This window comes from Tiliqua scincoides, chromosome 3 (genome assembly GCF_035046505.1).
Source record: "Tiliqua scincoides isolate rTilSci1 chromosome 3, rTilSci1.hap2, whole genome shotgun sequence".
NCBI lineage: Eukaryota > Metazoa > Chordata > Lepidosauria > Squamata > Scincidae > Tiliqua > Tiliqua scincoides.
Window position 1 is genome coordinate 178,568,313 of NC_089823.1, and position 22,009 is coordinate 178,590,321.

Here is a 22,009-nt window from a genome sequence, read left to right on the forward strand (position 1 = left end):
TAAATATTTTAAAATAAGTATTTGGGTGGAAGGGGCTGTTTCAAGTCTTCCCGTCCCAATCGGAACCTATCCCGCTATTTCTTACGGAAAGAAAATCCCAACTAACCACAGATCGCTAACCGAGTCAATTTTTCAGACTTCATCACCATCTGATAACAAAGGCCCCCAGTATCCCACTTCACATTTTTCCAGAATTGGCCTCCAGCTCTGAAAATAGGTTTGATGAGTCCTTTGAGTAAGCACTGACTTGAATTTGCTCCTGACCAGAATGCACCTGTGAGAGGAGAATGTCTCTCACCTGCATGCCATTTCTCTATCCCTCCCGCTTTCTGAAGGTGATTAAAATTTTGTAAAAAAAAAAAAAATACCTTTGCCCTTGTTTCTTCTGGTTCAGTCATATGGCCATAATGGTAACAAAGCATGTACATAAACAAGTTTAAAGCAGGCATACTGGTGTCTTCTGTTGGAGCAAGGCTTAAATATGCTAACAAATGGCCTCCTCTACCAAATATCCAGTTTTTCTCTTTTGTGATAATGTTTCTATTGATTCTTTGTGGCGTCTGGAGGTAACAAAGCACAGCTAATGGGAGTGGAAAGGCTCCCATGAATAGCTTCTCAAGAGTGGAGATGACAACAGTATCGTAGCCTGTTCTGTCAGGTCTCTATCAATATAGTTTATTTTGTTGGTGTATTAGTAATAGGGTTTAAAAAAAAAACAAAAACCACTGCACCCAATATATAGTTAATGAAAGGGTTTATGCAGCTATTGCTTACATTGGCACATAAATGCAGTTATGAGAACTTCCTACAACACAGTCCTAAACTTTGGACTATTTTGGAATGATCAGGTGGCACGTACCATTTTGAAATGATATGTGACAAAAATGTTCTTACTAAGACAAATTCCTATGACAGAGAAGGGGGACAGGGAAATAAATACACACACACATACACCCATCACCTTTGTGGCCTGTTTGCACTTATTATGATAGGGGGAATTCAAGAGTGGCAGAAAATGTCAAGTAGTTAAGGCTTAAAATTCAAAAGTAATATTTGCTCTTGTAAAATGTCATAGGTTTCCTTTATCTTCCCTTTCAGGGTTTTTATTTTTTTATTTTTTATTTTTTAAAAAAAGACATACCTTGTAAACATAGCAATAAAATGCCAGGAATATTAGGATTTTACAGCAATAATGGAGCCCATTATTTAAACGACAATATAAAAGGCAATTATATTGATGAAGAGCTACACGGGCTTTGTGTCTGTGAATAAACTTGGCCTGTGCTCAGCTTCTATTTGTTCTCCCAGCATAAACACATATTGTGCGTGATTCCTGTTTAATGGGGCCCAGTTTGTATGCCAAGCAGCTGCATTTTAGGCCCTATAGCGTGATTTCATAGCTCTCTGAAAATTGGTTCTATTCAGCACAAGAGATAGAAGGTGGTGGTAGGGGGGGAAGCTTCAACACACAATCATTTCTTTTCAATTGGAGCCAGAAAGGTTGATGACAACATGACCATTGTGTGATAATGATAAGACCACTAAGGATCTGTACTTCTCATCAAGGCTTTCACACAACAGCAGATACAATTTAATTCACTGCTCTGTCAGCAGTGCTGATACCATTATGCTGTCTGTCTCCACAGTTATAATCACTGTCCTCTGAGAAATGCAGTTGAAATGATCTTGAGCAGTCAAAGAAACTCTCAATTAAGGCTGCCACTTCCAATGTGTCAGATTGTGTCTTATGCACTTGGTACAATTTTCACTTCCAATCCTGTTTATTTACAATGTCGACCAGTAATTACGCTTAACGTGTCATTTAGTGAGGGTGCCCCTGCCAAGGAGATTGTTGGGTGCTGCAGTACCATTGAGTGGGAGTTTCTTGCAGTCAATGCCATCAGCAGCTTTTAGTCCCTGATGGGATGCGGTAGTAATGTTGATAATGCAAGTATCACGCTCATCAAGTCATAATTAGATGCCACTCAAATGTGCCACTTGTAATAACAGTGTTGATTCATGTTTTCTCGGTGACTGCAACTACTAATTAGTTAAGTGGTTTTTGGTTGGCCTGCATTTGCTGCATATTATTATTACCCCTGAAAAAATGTTGAGGTTGGAGAGGTTTCTGGCCACTTAGTGCTTTATGAATTTTAATATCGGCATAATAAGAACTTTGGGCAGTCTTGGGAATTAATATATATGTTTGTATTTAATTTTTCAGAGAATTTTTTTCCCTCTGGAATTTAAACATAATTGCAGGTTAACTAAACTTAAATGAACCATGAGTTATCTCCAGTAAGGCAGGCACTAAAAAAAACCTTTACATTTCACATGAAAAAATCAAGTTCTATTTACTACATCTATCATCTCATGTAAAGGGAATCAATTTGTTTTGTTTCTTAGAACTTTCTTGGCTAACTTTCTGAGACAACAAATCATTTTTTAAAGAAGGACAAATCCAAACAGTCACTTTTTTCATTTTGGCAATGAATTCAATTGTCATTCCATAGCAGTGGAAGGTTATTTTTCTGTTCATGGGTTTATTAGGACTGCACATTCTGTCATAATACACACATGCAACAGGGGCCCATGTCCAAGTGTGGATTCCTAACTCGTTTATGAATGTATATTTTCCCCATGTTCCTTCTTTACATTTTAGGTGTACATGGACAACACCTTATGTTTACTCCTAATAATGTGTTGGGTGTACATGCTTGAAGACTGTAGACGTATTCTTTTGGGGAAGATTACCCAATGGATTTTGCCTGGAACTAACTGATCACCTGATTTGGAGGACAGAGAAGATGTGTTCCCTTAAGACACCTTGGCTGATGACCATGATTACTTGAGGCATTTCCTCATGTTTTGCTCAACTCATTCCCTGTTCTGAAAGTATCTCTGGCATGACACAACATACTCTTGGCTTGTGACACACAGCTAAATGAATGGCCTAGCCCTAGGCTGACTATATAGAAAACAAGTGTCTTAAAGTACAGGGACTTGAGCAGAGTGTTTCACTTTTACATTTTATGATTCCAGCACGGATAATTTTTCTGAATTTGTTTATATTTTACCTTGTATATCTACATGAGAAGATGCTACTGTATGGTAGCTGTCCAGGCTCAGCTGTAACCAAGCATTTAGCATCTCACTGTGTCCATGTATGTACCTCCTTGTGTTAAGACTGTTTGCTTTCATCTCTGTGCTGGTACAGTGTCAGATGCTGATAGAACTCAAATCGTAGATAACAATTACAGCAAACAAGAGCGCAAAAGTCATTTGGTTTCCTGTTGTCTTTCAGGCACACTTCATAATACTGGTTTTCATGTGCAATGCTCTAAATGGTTTGGGACCAACGCACATAAAAGATTAGACCTAGTGATTCTGGTCTGACATCCCATAATAACCATCAAGAGTGCACCTTTGTCACAGTACTATTTATATGCCATATTTGGACCGCAAAGGCATGGAGAAGGGTGCTTTGGGTGGCTCCTCCATAACCTTAGAAGTCCTTGCCATCTGGAAGTTTGCTAAAACTCAAGCATGGTTGCCATTTTACATGGATGTGAAGAGAGGCAAAGAGAGTATGGAATGTATGTGTGAAGGAAATGCAGTGCTAAATTTTAACGCTTCACCTGGGGTTTAGTCAATTAAAAGGAAAACAACCACCATGACCCCAGTATACCTTAAGTGCATTTGCTGTGGTTATTTTTGTTTTTGGTCACTGGTCACTTTGGACACTTTATGGTGTCAAACCCCCCTCCCCCGAGTGAAAATGACAGCAATGACATTAGCAGTGTTCTGCAGAGCATCAAGCCTAGTGACCCACGCATAGCAGAGTTGCTAACCACTGCATGGAAAGACATGCTGTGGTACCTTGACCTCATGGCAGAGTCACAGTAGGAGGCAGCCTTAAGCTGCACTGAGGCAGCAGGAGGCAGAGTGAAGCTACTTCTGGGCTATTGTGACCTGAATCCAGCCTGAAGGGGGCCGCACAGGCTGGTGGAGACCTGGGAGATGGGAATGCTTCTCCTAGCCCAGGAAAAAGATCAGCCAACAGGCAAACCTGGGGCATAAGGAATGAGGCTAACCTGCAGGGCAGTGGGTAGGGCAGCCTCTTGGACCTGATGAGGCCCCAGAGGAATATAAGTGCCAGGCTCATGTTGAAGGCAGGGCAGACTCTCTGAGCAAGGAGAGGCAGGTGCTGAGGGCCAGGATACTGTGAGCCAGTTGCTGGGCAACCTCACCTTCATGGAGACAAGTTTAATGCCCTTAGGTGGAGGAAGATAAGGGTGTGAATAACCCCCCTCCTTGTCATGCCTCTGAGGCTCTGGTTAAGCATGACCCTTTTGTCTTCAGGGTCAGAGTCCCCATAAGGGAACAGAAGGAGGGGAAGGACTGCAGGACACTAGGTGGTGGCAGCTCTCTCCTGCATAGCCATCCTAACCACATAATAATTCTAGTAATATTATCAAATACAGGTGCTCAGGCATGGTACATAGACTCTATTGTGTACCATACCTGATGTGGTATCTGGGCCTGTGTAATTGTTGATTATGGTGGCTGTCTCCTGTCTAGAACCAGCAAATTTGGCAGAACTATGGGTGCTTTAAAGAATAAATGCACATAATTTGAAATATGCAATGGGAGAAGACAGCAAGCCCCCCCAAAAAACTTCTGAACTCAAGCCTTTGTATCCTCTGGAACAGTGGTTCTCACACTTTTTGCACTGGGACCCACTCTTTAGAATGAGAATCTGTCAGAACCCACCAGAAGTAATGTCATGACCGGAAGTATCATCATCAAACAGGAACATTTTTAACAATCCTAGGCTGTAATCCTACCCACACTTACTCAGGAATAAATCCCACTAACTATCATTGTTAAAAGCATATACTTAGTAGCCTGTTAAAAGTACCGATCTGTAACATTTCCCCAAATGCAGTCACATACCCTAGCAGCATCAAGTCTAAAATATTAAAAATAAAATATTGAAATGAATGGGGACCCACCTGAAATTGGCTCGCGACCCACCTAGTGGGTCCCGACCCACAGTTTGAGAAACACTACTCTGGAATATTGGAAGCATTGTAAAACCTTTCTAAATGGAATTAGCTTTTGGGATTGGAATTAAGCTGCTTGGTAGCACATGAACTTCTGTTAGAAAGCTAGAAATCTGTGTTTTGACTTCCCACTCACATTGTTCCCAGTCTCAAAGTATTTTTGTGTTTGCTATAATATAAAATATAGGGAACTGTGGGGGAATAAAGAGGTAATGTTTGAGGCCCTTGTGGGTGTTAAGGCAAATGAAAGGTGGAACTATTGAACCTCTGTAGCATTGGACTGTATTAATTTAGTTATATATGAAACACTGGAAATTGGAAATAAATAATCTGAGCCTCAATGTTGGTTTCCAGAGTTTTTCCTAGGTATTAAGCATGTTAGTGTATTTTGCTTAATGTAAGTGAAGTACTACTTATAAAAAAAAAGTAGTTGATTTGAAAGTTTAAGTAGATATTCATAGTCATAGGATGGATGTACTGAGTAAAATGGGAGTGGAAGAAGACCTGAGTCATATTAATCTCCATATGAATCAAATTTTTTCCCCCCAATGCTCTAGTTTCTCACATGGTTATTGAGGAAGTCAGCTGTATACAGAACCACCTTGAAATTGAGAAGACATGTCGTGAAAGTGCAGAAGCTCTGGCTACTAAGGTAAGAAGTCATTTACATTTTCTAAGTTTGGAACACAAGCTTAGGACAATGTGTGGAGCTAAATTTTGCAGAGTTCTGAAAGGCTGACTCAGCATGACCAGTTGCCTTCTGTCCTGCAACCGTTATGCTGATCACTCCTGGCACACTGCTTAATGCCACTCATTCTCCAAGTGTAACAAAGTCTGCACACAGGAAAGTTGCTCCACAGCTTCCCTGACCTGACAACTCTTCTATGAAGGTGCAACTGGCAATCCCACACTTTCAGTTCAGTGCTGAAGCATGCGTTTTCATCCTTGATGCTGATTCAAACATGACATTCCTACATGCAGAGCCCTTCGCTTTATGTAAGCTGACATTTGAGGGTAGGCATGCATATATATTGCTAGGAAGCTACAACTGGCCAAAAGTGACTGCACTGTGCGTATGGGCAGTCATCGCGTAAGAGTTGTGCATTGTATTCTGAATGATAGTGCTTTCTGTGTTGCACCTGTCATGTCTAAGTCACTCTTGAGCTGTGTAGCTTGTGTCTAGGGGGCTAGGGGAGCAGGATGGTGGGGACTGTGTACTTTTGACAGAAAGATAATTTGCTTTCTTTCAAGCAATGGAAGACATAGAGTTTTCACTTTATAAGTATGTGCAATCTCCAAAATATGAATTTGTTTGACTAGGTTTAAAGCACTTTAAAACTGGGAAGCATTCTTAAATGGGAAAAAGGCAATTTATTGAATATTTACCTTTTTTAACCCCTCCCCCCATTTATGCATCTGGCTTAACAGATAAACAAGTGTCGAAATGTCCCAAGTGTCTGTGGCATGAAAGAGTAATGAGCATTTCAGTGTCTGAATCAAACGGAAAAGTCAGCCAGAGTATAACATTTCAGGTGATTGTTTATGAAAGCAAACCACGGGGCAGGCAAAAGGTGACCTGCACTGCTCTGTTGATTGCATCTAGGCTGATGAGTTTACCGAGTATATAATTTTCTATATTCCATCTCATCAGAAGTGCATTATTATTATTAAAGAATGTTTTTATCTCTTTGTGAGATAGAGACAGAGATATATAAAAAAATTTTTGGGGGGTGGGTGGGCGGTGAAATACGCATCCAAACCACTTCATCATCAGAAAATGGATTGCAGCAATTTTGAACCAAATTTCATTAGCAATGCTGGCTGGTCTGTGTGCATTTGTGCTTTTATACCTCCTTCTCCCTGCTTTGAAAGTACATCTTCAGATGTGACAGAAATCTCACCAGTAGAATTTGTTTTTTATGTTTAGATACATTAAGAGTGTACTTTCTGAAGGTATTTACTTAATTGTTTGCTTAATGATACTACATTAGAATTTACAAGATAGTCAATCAACATATAACTAAGAAAATGAATTTATGCATGTAAGTATCCCTTTCTGTCTATTCTTCATACATAGTAACACTAGTGACACACTCTGACAGCCTTCCTGTCAGACTGCCCTGTCAAAGATGACTCACCCCTTAGTACACAATGACCAAGCTAGCACATATTTATTTATTTATTTATTTATACAGGTATTTCTATACCACCTTTCTTTGGTCGTCAGATTTCTCCTCAGACTTTAATCCAAGGTGGTTTACATAGGCAGGGTGTTCTAAACCCCCATAGGGATTTTTACAATTGAATAGTTCTAGTCTTTCCCAGTTTGAAGAGACACTTGGCCAACAGACTGAGGCAAAGAGGCAAAGAAGGAAGGCCCATAGCCAGGGAGACAGACCAGGGACAGACTGCACTTGCTCCCAGTGTGGAAGGGATTGTCACTCCCGAATTGGCCTTTTCAGCCACACTAGACGCTGTTCCAGAACCACCATTCAGAGCGCAATACCATAGTCTTTTGAGACTGAAGGTTGCCAACATGTAGTTCTAGTCTTTCATAGAACTCCTTGTTCCTGCTGGATTCCTTCTGGGTCTGGCCTCTCTCTGGCCCTTCACCTCCCACGCTCCACTTGATGGCAACTCCTCTCTGCCACCTAGGGTCAGTTCATCAGTATATCAGCATGTCACCAGTTCTCGGGTACTTCCAGTTGTTTCGAACTGGCAGCCTCAGATCTTCAGGCATACAAGGCAGCAGCTCTTGCATGAAACATAAAAAAACTGGCACTATATGGTGAATGGAAATATCTGCTCATAAGCCATGAATGAGGATTGGAAGAGAAGAGTGAGGGTCAAAATGGTATCCCATCCCAATAAAGAATGAAGTATTGTCAGGCAGCCCAGTCCTGAGCTGCCTGGAATGCAGGGCTGCCACAGCACCAAAACGGTTGGCGCGCTATCCTGCATGCCTCACACAGCTACTGGCGCCTCCTTGGGAGAAGGAGACTTTTGTTCCCTTCCCCTGAGTATGAGAAGCAATGGGGCTACTCAATTCTGTGGCGACTCTTGAACTGGCACAGAATCGAAGAGTCCTGTGTCAGGCCACAGGGCTGAGGATCTGGTGAACCTGAATTGGTTAGGATTTGGGCCTAATAAAGGTTTGTTGAGTTGTTGAGTAGAAGTTATGCATTGGGCATAACTTGTAGCAGTATAATTATGAGCAGAAGGTCTGGTCTAGAAGGTAGAGCCACTGTTAAGCCCAAAGATAACATCTGAAGGTCACCAGTTCACGATCATTGGAAGCTTCTGTTTGCAGCACGACCTCAAAGCTAACAAGCTTAGCCGAACTCTCTTGAGTGGGACACAAGAGGAAACTGGCAGTAGCTGTTTGTCAGTGTGAGAGGCAACATGACCAGGCAGAAAAAGATCCATCTGGAATGTAGTGTGTTCTTGAAAGACAGAACTTTTTGTTTATAGTAAAAATCCCCTTGGGGGTTTAGAGAAAGCCTGCCCATGTAAACCTCCTTGAATAAAGTCAAAGGAGCAATCCAATGACCAGAAACGCAGTATATAAATACCAGTATTATCTCATCCTCAAGTGCGCTTGTAACTCTTCACAGTTTTGGAGGGGAAAGGGAAGGAAAGCAAGTGTTCTCAACCCCAGACCTGTTCACTGAACTACAGTGAGCTTTTAATGCCAAGTCCTCTAAAAATTATTGGTTTGCGACACTTCTCAGCCATCTCCCCACCAAGGTACACTTCTCAGCCATCTCCCCACCAGCAGTGCACTGCATGTCTATCCTATTAGGTAGCCTTAGCTACCTAATGCACCCAGGATAGACTCAGTTTTCAGAATGTGTTCCCTGAGCTGCATGAGTTAATGATGCGCTGATTTTAAGACTTGGCTTGCCAGCACGAAATATGTCCATGAGATATGTATTTCAGAATATCATACAGTCATGGCATTGTGGTGACATCAAATGCCAATGTGCAAGAGTGTCAGTTTCTGCTTTATTATTTTAGTCTGCATTTCAGTTTGAACCTCTGTTATATAAAACCAAAAGAAATATTTCCTGTCTTGGACAATCATGAAACACCCCCCCCCCCCCATCATTTTACTAATGGAAATGTGCATTCAGGAGACTGGAATATAGAGTGACGATGGAGGATGATTCTCTTGCTGTTGTTTTTTTTGTTGTGCTGACCTCCTTTCAAAAATTGATTTCTCTTGTTCCTTGTAAAACATTTTCTTTTTCTACTTGGCTCCCTTTCTACAAAGCTTCCCTCTTTGAAGTTCGGCTAATCAGTTCGACATTTTCTGGTATAAGTGAAATAATAAGAAATCTGATTTTTTTTTAATGACCCAAAATTTATAACTACATTTAAAACAATATAGAAGGAACTTCTTACATTGTCCCTTAATTCTCTGTCCAGTTCTGGGATCTTACTGCCCTACTATTGAAATCTGTTGCCTGCCTTTCCAGGTTCCACTTGTAAGTTTTTTTTTCATTTCAAATTATAAAAGAAAGTAAATAAAGTTGAAATGGAGAGTTGCCCAACCCAGCTTTCTGAAACAGTGCTAATTGCTTATGTAGGGGTGCGTTGTTCAACAACCTTCCATGTAACAATGGACCGCATATATGATGGTGGTCAAAGCACAACAAAGAGGCTCTTAATGAGGCAGTCAGGACTCCCATAGCCAGCAGAAAACTGTTTACATAACAAAGAAGAGGCTCTTCATGCACAGAAGAAGCAATCTCCAGTAGCCTGTGCAGCCAGCTAGTGTCTGGCAGGGAGTGTCTGTTTACATCAAAGGCACTAGATTGGACTGAATGTTCACTTAACAATGTAATCACATAACAACAGGGAAAGGAGAATGTATCCCCGTCATTAAGTGATGCACACCTGTACAGATGTGTGCCACTTAATGATGGAATACCTTCACCAATCCCCATTGTTATGCAATTAGGTTGTTAAGCAAACATTCAGCACAATCTAGTGCCTTTGTTGTGTTAGCAGACATTCCCTGCTAGAAACTAACTGGCTGCACAGGCTACTGGAGATAGCTTCCTCTTTGCATTAAAGGCCTCTTTGTTGTGTAAACATAGCTGCAGGCTATGGGAGACGTAATTGCCTCATTAAGAGCATCTTTATTGTGCATTGACCACTTTCATATATTTTGTCCATCATTAAGCGGAACGTTGTTAAGTGGCAGATACCTGTTTTTTTAATTTACATTTCTGTGAGTATTTCACAGAATATTACATATTAACACTGTATACGTTTGGTTGCCCTCAAGAAGGGCACATTTACTTTCCTTTAGGAGGAAATAAAGAAATATGTTTCTGAGAGCACATTTAGCAACATTACACTTGTTTTATATTTGCAGCTGAACAAAGAAAACAAGACCCTGAAAAGAATCAGCATGTTGTACATGGCAAAACTCGGTCCAGATATCATTACTGAAGAAATTAACATTGATGATGTTGATCCATCCACAGACACAGAAGGTAGCCCCAGTGCATGTGACTCAGTACATTGCCAAGAACTAATAAAAGGTCAGTGCTTGCCTATAGGGTACTGTGAGATGCTCTTTTGATAAAGTGAGCATGATTAATGTAGATCAAGTTGCACTGTAGTGAGTGAATGTTTTGCTAGTCATGTAAGTCACTTCATTGTTGTTGATTCAAAAAAATAAACTATTTTTCCCCCAAGTATGATACTCTTGATAGATGACCTTCAATAGTTGCTTCATATGTTACTAATTTCCTATATAGATATATGCATATGTGCATTACTTTGTTGTGTATACCTGTTGTAGTAAGCCCTGATTAGCAGCAGGATTCTTGTGTGCATACACATACAGGCATATCCCCTTATCCATGGGAGTTCTGTTCTGGAACACTCCGCGGATAACTAAAACCATAGATACAGGTGAACGCCTGTCCCAGTGGTCTAGGGGGCCACCCCGCATCTGGAGGCAATGGGAGCTCTGCTCCTCTCACCTCCAGAGGGTCCACGTGCGGGGGGGGGGGTCTGGATCCAATCCGCAGATAACTGGATCCGTGGATATGGGATTTGCGGATAAGGGCCCCCCTGTATTTCAGTATTATAATCTACTGCTGTTGTGAATGGTCCTTTGTTCATAAATATTTGTGCTTGAAAGAGATCATCATAGACTTGCATTTCGTGGCCATTTGGCTCCACTGTTTATATTCTTTTTTACATCACTGTGCAAGTGCATGTTATTTAGTGCATCCAATTAAGTGAGCTGTAGCCCACAAATGCTTTATGTCAAAATAAATCTGTCAATATTAAAGTGTCACAAAACTCTTTTTTGTTGGTGTTTACAGGTTTCAGAGACAATTTTGTTGTTTTTTTTTTTTTGCAAAAGCACTCATAAACAGTAGTTCATTCCTTTCCCCAGTTACCCCTCGTAGCAGAGACTTGTCACAAGTCACGCTAGGCAAGCAATATTATCATTACAGATGCTAAGGATGACACAACACAATAGTGGGCTTTCAGTGGGGTTTGCAACCTCAGCAAATAGGTCTTGGAAAAAATACAACATTTTCCTTAGTTCATGGAATAGGTTTCGATAGGACTGCTGCCCTACAAAACGATGTTTGCAGCAGCAAATGCTCTTTCTGACTTGGTGTTTTCATAAGAAAAATCAAACTAAAGCAAAGGGCTAGACAAGAAAAACTGACAGATAAAAGGACTTGTAATGGTATCCATATGTAAGGCACCTGCATTCTTAATAATTGAAGAACCTGTTGATGGCTGATACTTCAGCTTTCTGCCTGTGTGCTTCATTGTATGCTTACTCTGTGTGTGTGTTTTTGTCTCCAATGAAAAATGAACTCCTACCACCTCCACCACCACTCCTGAAAATGTAGATCTACGAGATCAAATTATATCTGTTCAGGAGGAAAAGAAGACCTTAGCCATTGAACTGGAAAACCTAAGGAGCAACTTTGCAGAAGTAAGTTTTATGGCAGGGTAGTAAAAAGCTGGTGAGTGTGTTCTAGACTCTTTGGCTGCAATCCTAACCATACTTACGTGAGAGTAAGCCCCATTGAACAAAATAGGACTTGCTTCTGAGTAGACCTGCTTATGATTGTGCCCTTTGTGTCTTGTTTAGGCTTATTGTAGTCCTTGGTGTGAAATGAATTGAATACTTCCGAACCACACAGATTTTCTAGCAGTATGAGAGCCCAATCCTATGCATGTCTACTCAGAATAAGGCCCACTATAGTCAATGGGGCTTACTCCCAGGAAAGTGAGGATAGGATTATAGCCTGAGAGCCCAATCCTGTGATCAGCAGCACAGTTCCGTGCTGCCGAGCACTGTCAGCACATTTGCAGGGCTCACTGCCGGGTTCCCGCTGGTGCTAGCCCAGGAGGCGGGTTGGGGACAGGGGTCGGGAGGAGGTGTTCCGGGGAGGGAGAAGGCCAGCGGGGAGCAGAGAGAGGGCGGAGTGAGGCTTGTCGGAGGGAGAAGGTAGGAGGGTCCATGGAGCTCTGCTCCGCATGATCCAAGACACTCGTGCAGGGCTGCACGCCCTTCATGAGCGCCTTTCCCTTACCGCAGACCTTTTGGTTGGTGGTAAAGTGAGTAGCCCCATTGCGGGGCTGCTTACCTTACTTGGGGGAAGGGGACAAACGTCCCCTTCTGCCGAGGCGCCTCCCGCGGTAGCGCAGGAGGCGCAGGATTCAGCGGCAAACCTTCTCGGTGCCGCCAAGCCTGGGCGCTCTGGGCAGCTCAGGATTGGGCTGCCCGTTGCTTTAAAAATTCATGAGAATATTTCTATAGCAACTTCCTTTTCCATCTTTCTTTCCTCTTTGGCTGAATAACTATGTGCCACTAGAAAAAGCAGTATGGTTCACAGTAATTTGCATTCACATTTGGGGATTAAGGTGCTCTCTACCCTGATTTGTAACTAACCTACTGTCAGTGAAGCCACAGTCACATACTGGGTTTGCATGCCAACATTTCTATAGAAGTCAGGGATGAATCCCCCTCAACATATCTCTTTCCAGGCCCTCCTCCGGGATTTTGGGGCCTTCATGAAGCTTATTGGTTGGCCACCATAACTAACAGCAAGTGTAGTGTAGCGCTAATAAAGAGCCAAAGACAGAGCACGTAAACCAAGGATAGACTTGCTTTGCAGAGAGAAAGCAGCAAACTCCAAAGCCCCACTAAAATCAGTGAGACACATCCAAACAATTCCATTTAGGAGGATTGCATTTTTTGCTAGAAATGGGGTGAGGAATTCTCGTGACTTCTTCCAGATGGCTAACACTTCAGCAAAAACAGCAAGAATCATGCTGAGCAAATCATGCTCAGGACTGAAATAGCCAACTCCTACTGACTGTTTAGTCTTTGCATGTTGATCTGGAAATTAGTTAAAAGTCCTTTTTCATGCATTATGCTTTCTATGGACGGTATGTGTTAATCATCACCATGCATTGACAATGTGGTGGCTAGCATGAACCACCACCACCCCCACTCTTCTCACATTCACTGTTTGTCTATAGAAGTTAACACTGAATGTGGGGAGCATCTCTCCTTGTGACTGACAACCCTGAGCATTTAATGATTTCAGCCAAAGGGAGAAATCTTCCATCGTTTGCCTCTTAATGTAGATAATGAACGTGGGGAGAATAGGAGAGGTATGACTAGCTGACGCATCAGCAGCGGGAGTGGTGGTTAGCATGCACAATCCTGCTGAGCCTTTCATGCATTTGCTGTGCACAGAGCACATAATGCGCGAGCAGTGCTAGAGTTATTAGCTGCGTTTCATAGAGTGTTGTCATACTTGCTTGTTAAGTGCTTTGGTATTTGTGTTCATCACTACATTATTCATCTAATGTTTGTTTCCTACACTTTCAGTTAAATAAAGTAAAGGAAGAAAATGCAGTTCTGACAGCAGAAGTTCATAAACAGCAGAAAGTGTTGGAAAAATGTAATCGAGGTATGTAGGTGTGCTGCTCCTCCTGTTTGCTTTTCTATTTCTAGAATTTTTTCCCCAGAACATTACAGTTGTTATAATTCATCTGCCACTTTGTCATTAGGATAGACCAGTGTTTCTCAACCAGTGGTATAGGTAGCACCAGTGGTCCCTGAGGTGGTGTCTGGTGGTACTCACAGGACCCTTGGACACCTGCCACCCAGCAGCAAGACCAGAAACATGGTGCAATAAACAGCAATAGGAGGCTTAGCTCGGCGGGCAGAGCTCCAAAGCATGCTTCTCCATGCTCGAAAAAGCCCTCTTGTCTGGTGTTTGTCTCTGTTTGTCTGGTGTTTGAACCTCTTACTGGTGTTTGTCTGGCCTCTCAACCCAGAAGTAACTGGTGATGATGTCATTGCCAGTTACTTCCAGTGGTACTTCGAATAGGTGGACCATGTGAAGTGATATGGCAGAGGACAAACCTTGAGAAACACTGGGCTAGACCCTACAGTGGGATTGCAAATTTTAAAAAGCGAGTCAGGGAACAACTTTACTGGTGTCTCCCATACTCTGCATACATGGAGTGCTCCAAAATAATGGCCTCCTTACAGCAAGCAATTCTGGTCCTGTCATATCTGGAACCATTTACCACATAGATCGCTCACTATGTTGTGAGTTCCTGCACTTCCACTGCACCAGTTCCTGGTGGCTGTCTTCAGGAATGTTGAGATGTGCACTGTGATGGCTGTGAGCCATGTGGTTATATTATGTTTTTCTCAGATGTTATGGCTGAGATGGGAAGCACTAGCTGCAGAGATATTATGTTCAGTGGCATCCATGTGACAATTTTAATTAATACCCTTGGTCTAAGGCAGTGGTATTCAAACTGGGGCATCGCGACGCCCCAGCCTGTGGGTCCTGGCCTCTGCCCCCTTAAGGGGTGGGGGCAGCCAGGAGATAGGGGGAAGGCAGCGGCGCGATCTGCAAGATCACGCCGCTCAGGGGGGCTGCAGGGGCCTGGGTGCACTTGCCCAAGCCTCCTGCAGCCACCCAGGGGTGCGGGGAGCCCTGTGCAACCTTTGGCAGGGCTCCCCAGGTCAGGAAAAGGGAAAGCGGAGTGATCGCGCCCTGCTCCGCAAAACCAGAAGTGGAGTATGATCGCTCCACTTTACCTTCTGATGGGGCTGCAGGGACTGGGGTGCACTCTCCAGTCCCTGCAACAGCCGTCCCGGTGTGCGGGGAGCCCTGCGCGAGCACCTGTGCGAGCACCTGCAGGGCGCCCCAGACGGAGGCAGAGCAGATCGCTCCACAGGTGCTCAGATAAGAGTATAGGCTAGTACAATAGGAAGAGTATTGTTCTTTTTGTATTTGTATGGTTAGAACTGAAACTTTGCTGTTTGTACAAAAGAAGGAACTATATGATTTAACACAAACCATATTGTGAAAGTGAGGTTAAACTCTGGTTTCATATCCTGGTTTGTGAACCAAACTATAGTACCCAGCTTTGGACAAGTCATAGATCCAGGATATAAATGTTATGGCTGTAAAACAGAGTTGAGGAGGTCTGGGAAAGGAAGAGTGCAGTCTTGGTAGGTTTGGGGTCGCATTTCTGACCTGAACATGCCCAAGTGTGCTGATCATGTGAATCAACCCAATATGTGAAATAAGATCTTGCATCTCTTGTATCTCCTGTGTTCAAAGCCAACTGGATAGGAGTGCTTTTTGTCTAGTCCGGGCTAATGAGGGACACATTGGACTTGGTACAGAATCAAGCACTGGGTAGACAACCGGAAAAGATTAGGTTCAAGTATTCCAGAGCACATGTGTAGAAGGCATGTAAGTCTGAGAAGAGCATTTAAGGAGCTCAGATGAAAGATTCATAAAGAATCATAAGAACATAAGAACAGCCCCACTGGATCAGGCCATAGGCCCATCTAGTCCAGCTTCCTGTATCTCACAGCGGCCCATCAAATGCCCCAGGGAGCACACCAGATAACAAGAGACCTCATTCTGGCACCCTCCCTTGCATCTGGCATTCTGACATAGCCCATTTCTAAAATCAGGAGGTTGTACATGCACATCATGGCTTGTAACCCGTAATGGATTTTTCCTCCAGAAACTTGTCCAATCCCCTTTTAAAGGCGTCCAGGCCAGACGCCATCACCACATCCTGTGGCAAGGAGTTCCACAGACCAATCACACGCTGAGTAAAGAAATATTTTCTTTTGTCTGTCCTAACTCTCCCAACACTCAATTTTAGTGGATGCCCCCTGTTTCTGGTGTTATGTGAGAGCGTAAAGAGCATCTCTCTATCCACTTTATCCTTCCCATGCATAATTTTGTATGTCTCAATCATGTCCCCCCTCAGGCGCCTCTTTTCTAGGCTGAAGTGGCCCAAACGCCTTAGCCTTTCCTCATAAGGAAGGTGCCCCAGCCCAGTAATCATCTTAGTCGCTCTCTTTTGTACCTTTTCCATTTCCACTATGTCCTTTTTGAGATGCGGCGACCAGAACTGGACACAATACTCCAGTGTGGCCTTAACCATTGATTTGTATAATGGCATTATAATATTAGCCGTTTTGTTCTCAATACCTTTTCTAATGATCCCAAGCATAGAATTGGCCTTCTTTACTGCCGCCGCACATTGGGTCAACACTTTCATCGACCTGTCCACCACCACCCCAAGATCTCTCTCCTGATCTGTCACAGACAGCTCAGAACCCATCAGCCTATATGTGAAGTTTTGATTTTTTGCCCCAATGTGCATGACCTTACACTTACTGACATAAGCGCATCTGCCATTTTGCTGCCCATTCTGCCAGTATGGAGAGATCCTTCTGGAGCTCCTCACAATTACTTCTGGTCTTCACTACTCGGAAAAGTTTGGTGTCCTGCAAACTTTGCCACCTCACTACTCAACCCTGTCTCCAGGTCATTTATGAAGATGTTGAAAAGCACCAGTCCTAGGACAGATCCTTGGGGCACATCACTTTTCACTTTACTGTATTGGCAACCTTCAGTCTCGAAAGACTATGGTATCGCGCTCTGAAAGGTGGTTCTGGCACAGCGTCTAGTGTGGCTGAAAAGGCCAATCCGGGAGTGACAATCCCTTCCACACCGGGAGCAAGTGCAGTCTGTCCCTGGTCTGTCTCCCTGGCTATGGGCCTTCCTTCTTTGCCTCTTAGCCTCAGACTGTTGGCAAAAGTGTCTCTTCAAACTGGGAAAGGCCATGCTGCACAGCCTGCCTCCAAGCGGGCCGCTCAGAGGCCAGGGTTTCCCACTTGTTGAGGTCCATCCCTAAGGCCTTCAGATCCCTCTTGCAGATGTCCTTGTATCGCAGCTGTGGTCTACCTGTAGGGCGCTTTCCTTGCACGAGTTCTCCATAGAGGAGATCCTTTGGGATCCGGCCATCATCCATTCTCACGACATGACCAAGCCAACGCAGGCGTCTCTGTTTCAGCAGTGAATACATGCTAGGGATTCCAGCACGTTCCAGGACTGTGTTGTTTGGAACTTTGTCCTGCCAGGTGATGCCGAGGATGCGTCGGAGGCAGCGCATGTGGAAAGCGCTCAGTTTCCTCTCCTGTTGTGAGCGAAGAGTCCATGACTCGCTGCAGTACAGAAGTGTACTCAGGACGCAAGCTCTGTAGACCTGGATCTTGGTATGTTCCGTCAGCTTCTTGTTGGACCAGACTCTCTTTGTGAGTCTGGAAAACGGGGTAGCTGCTTTACCGATGCGCTTGTTTAGCTCGGTATCGAGAGAATGAGTGTCGGAGATCGTTGAGCCAAGGTACACAAAGTCATGGACAACCTCCAGTTCATGCTCAGAGATTGTAATGCAGGGAGGTGAGTCCACATCCTGAACCATGACCTGTGTTTTCTTCAGGCTGATTGTCAGTCCAAAATCTTGGCAGGCCTTGCTAAAACGATCCATGAGTTGCTGGAGATCTTTGGCAGAGTGGGTAGTGACAGCTGCATCGTCGGCAAAGAGGAAGTCACGCAGACATTTCAGCTGGACTTTGGATTTTGCTCTCAGTCTGGAGAGGTTGAAGAGCTTTCCATCTGATCTGGTCCGGAGATAGATGCCTTCTGTTGCAGTTCCAAAGGCCTGCTTCAGCAGGACAGCGAAGAAAATCCCAAACAAGGTTGGTGCAAGAACACAGCCCTGCTTCACTCCGCTTCGGATGTCAAAAGGGTCTGATGTGGAGCCATCGAAGACAACAGTGCCCTTCATGTCCTTGTGGAAAGATCTGATGATGCTGAGGAGCCTGGGTGGACATCCAATCTTGGGGAGAATCTTGAAGAGGCCGTCTCTGCTGACCAGGTCGAAAGCCTTTGTGAGATCTATGAAGGCTATAAAGAGTGGCTGTCGTTGTTCCCTGCATTTCTCCTGCAGTTGTCTAAGGGAGAATACCATATCAGTGGTGGACCTGTTGGCTCGGAATCCACACTGCGATTCTGGATAGACGCTCTCTGCAAGTACCTGGAGCCTCTTTAGTACAACTCGGCCAAACAGCTTTCCTACAACGCTAAGGAGAGAGATGCCGCGGTAGTTGTTGCAGTCACCCCTGTCACCTTTGTTCTTGTACAGCGTGATGATGTTTGCATCCCTCATGTCTTGAGGTACTCCACCTTCTCTCCAGCAGAGACAGAGGATTTCATGCAGCTCAGTGACGATGATCTCTTTGCAGCATTTTAGGACTTCAGCAGGGATGCTGTCTTTTCCAGGTGCCTTGCCAAAGGCAAGGGAGTCCAGGGCCACGTGAAGTTCTTCTAGGGTTGGTTCACTGTCAAGCTCTTCCAGCACAGGCAGGCACTCAATGTTGTTCAGTGCTTCTTCGGTGACTACATTTTCTCTGGAATATAGCTCAGAGTAGTGCTGCACCCAGCGTTCCATCTGCTGCGTCCGATCCTGGATGACCTCGCCTGTGGCAGACTTCAGAGGGGCAATTTTCTTCTGTGTTGGACCTAGGGCCTGCTTGATACCATCATACATCCCCTTGATGTTGCCCGTGTCAGCTGCTATCTGTATCTCGGAACAGAGTTGGAGCCAGTAGTCGTTAGCACATCTCCTGGCAGTCTGTTGGACTTTGCTGCGAGCAGTTCGGAGGACCTGCAGGTTGCGCTCACTGGGACAGGCCTTGTATGCTGCTTGAGCGCTCCTCTTTTCCTCAATGACTGGTGTCAACTCCTCAGAGTGGGCTTCAAACCAGTCTGCCGCCTTGTTGGTCTTCTTGCCGAATATGGACAAGGCGGTGTTGTAAACGGTATTCTTGAAATGTTCCCATCTGTTGGATGCATTTGCGTCGGCCGGGCCTGGAAGAGATTCCTCGAGCGCTTGTGCAAATTCCTCCACTTTTCTCTGATCCCGGGTCTTGCTGGTATCAATGCGAGGTCTTCCTTCCTTTTTCGAGTGATACAGTCGCTTTGTTTGCAGTCACTTTACTCCATTGTGAAAATTGCCCATTGACACCCACTCTGTGTTTCCTGGCCTTCAACCAGTTCTCAATCCATGGGAGGACCTGTCCTCTAATTCCCTGACTGTTTAGTTTTTTCAGTAGCCTTTGGTGAGGGACCGTGTCGAACGCCTTCTGAAAGTCCAGATATATAATGTCTATAGGTTCTCCCGCATCCACATGCCTGTTGACCTTTTCAAAGAATTCTAAAAGGTTCGTGAGGCAAGACTTACCCTTACAGAAGCCATGCTGATTCTCCCTCAGCAAGGCCTGTTCGTCTATGTGTTTTGAGATCCTATCTTTGATGAGGCATTCCAGCATCTTACCCGGTATAGATGTTTGGCTGACCAGCCTATAGTTTCCCGGGTCCCCCCTCTTTCCCTTTTTAAAGATAGGCATGACATTTGCTATCATGGGGGTACAAATGTCCTAAAGGACACAGGTTTGATAAGTTCAGGCAATTTGTTCTATTGTACTGCTGACCTGTCTTCCAGCAGGCTCTCCCTGTTCTTTTTGTTGGAAGAATGGGCCAAAGAAGGCAAGAGAACCAAATCAGTTTCAGCTGTTTCTCATTGCAGGTCAATAGGACAGGGTTTTGAGGTGAGCCTTCATCTGTGGGTATCCACTTCATATGACCATGCCCAACAAACCACTTCAGCTCTTTACTCATTGTCTTGACTTTCTGTATAAAATGCAAGTTGAGAATTGGCAAGCTCTTAGCAGCTGAGACGTTGCAAAGAGCCGCTTATGGTGCTTTGACTTGTTTGGTTCTGGCGAGAGAGTGCTTCTAAAGGCAGAGTAGATTCACTGAGATTTTGAAATTCTATGTCATTATTTTGAAAACTAACTCTTAAAGCTGAAGTGTGTCACAAGATCAGGGCCTGTGAGCAGTCATTAAGAGATTTTAAAGAGTTTATTGCTATTACTTGAAGGCCCCATTTGAGTTGTGTGGGCAGAACAATGCGAGAGAGTGTGCACAGATACTGTGCACATTCTGGGTAATTTCAGCCAACGGTGCCTGCCCTGATTTCCTGAACCAGTGTTATAAAAGCTTACCATACTGTAAGCTTCTGGGATTGGGAACCGTCGTTAACTCATGGAAAACCCCCTTTCCTTATAGGTGTGGGTTGATTCATTGAGGCTGCAATCCTAACCAACCTTCCAGCACTGACATAAGGGCAATGCAACTCCGAGGTAAGGGAACAAACATTGCCCAACCTTGACGAGGCCTCCATTATTGTCCCCCAACTGCAGGATGCAGCATATGCCCCACTGGCACAGCTATGCCAGTGCTGGAAAGTTGGTTAGGATTGCGCCCTAAGGGTAGTTTCATAGATTATGCAGTACTGTATACATGGTGGGAATTTTCAGCTCATTTCCGGTCATTTGGTTTCCAGCAAATTTTCAGCAATTTTCCGGTCATTTGGTTTCCACATTTATGTAATTGTTGAAAACATATATTTTTAACATGCACACATCAGTTTCATTACAACTAGGTCATGCAGATCTGAAACAATCTTCCATGCATATATTTTTAACTGAATGAAGTACAGTGTGAACAAATTGGTAATTTTTTTTAGATCCTGGCTGAATCCAGCAGCCTGTGTGGTGCATAAGTAGTGCCAGTCTGAACATCTGCAAGATATCCTTTGGGGTGAGATCAGAGACATAGGTAATGTTAGGAATCAGCCAGATGAGGCAGTGGTTGAAGACCCATACTTGTGAGCTGACCCAACTGAGCTGACATCAAATCATTATTGGTTGCATTATTGCCCAATGCCCCACTGGAATTGGGTAGGGACTGCTTGGGGGGTGGTAGTGAAATGCAGGGCCTTGTAGGCCCCCAGCAAGCGGGGGCCAGTACTGAGCAGAGAATTAAATTCAATTGCTTCTGCTCTCCTCTCCTGTAAACAGATCATTGCCCAAATCAACAGTGGAGTTACGGAGTTATGTACTATCTGCCTAGTGTATATGCAACAGTTGAATCGGGACCATTATAATATCAGACATTCATAGAAAGTGTTTTATGCTGTTTGTGTCACATAATCGTCTTTAAAAAAAGAAAAGAAAGAACCCAGCTCTCCTTCTAGAAGCAATTCTAGCTCACCTTAGGTTTTTGGCTTTCACATGCCTTCACTGAATGGCGTGATGTCCAGGAAAGTTGTGATTTACAGCCCAATCCTATCTGGGACTGCCCTAAAAATGTCATTGCTGTGCACTGTCATGGTTTGTCTAATCTTGTTCTCTTGGCCTAATGAAACATTTTTACTTCTCTCCCTAACCGATCTTCTTTCCCTGTTGCTTTGTGTGTGGTGTGGCGTGGCGTTGTTTTGTTGGTGTTGCTTTAAACAGTGTCTGTACTGGCAGTAGAAGAATACAACGAACTACAAGTCAGCTTTGAACTGGAGAAAGATCTGCGGAAGAGGGCAGAATCCTTTGCACAAGAGGTATTCAAATCATCAGATGATGCTCAAATAATTATTGCAAGAGCAAATTTTTTTTAAATGATGGACAACAGAAAGGCAAGCATAGTTTTCTG

General features: G+C 43.9%; 1 protein-coding gene across 1 annotated transcript in view; it reads left to right on the forward strand.

Moving 5' to 3' along the window:
• The first annotated feature begins 5,623 nt into the window (after positions 1-5,623).
• SHTN1 (shootin 1) overlaps positions 5,624-22,009 on the forward strand; it is a 65,993-nt gene continuing 49,607 nt past the window's right edge. Inside the window, exons 1-5 of the mRNA XM_066620157.1 lie at positions 5,624-5,718; positions 10,450-10,618; positions 11,960-12,057; positions 13,957-14,038; positions 21,823-21,917. Of these exons, the coding sequence (XP_066476254.1) occupies positions 5,632-5,718; positions 10,450-10,618; positions 11,960-12,057; positions 13,957-14,038; positions 21,823-21,917 (531 nt within the window). The 5' untranslated portion in view covers positions 5,624-5,631. The remainder of the gene's footprint in view (positions 5,719-10,449; positions 10,619-11,959; positions 12,058-13,956; positions 14,039-21,822; positions 21,918-22,009) is intronic.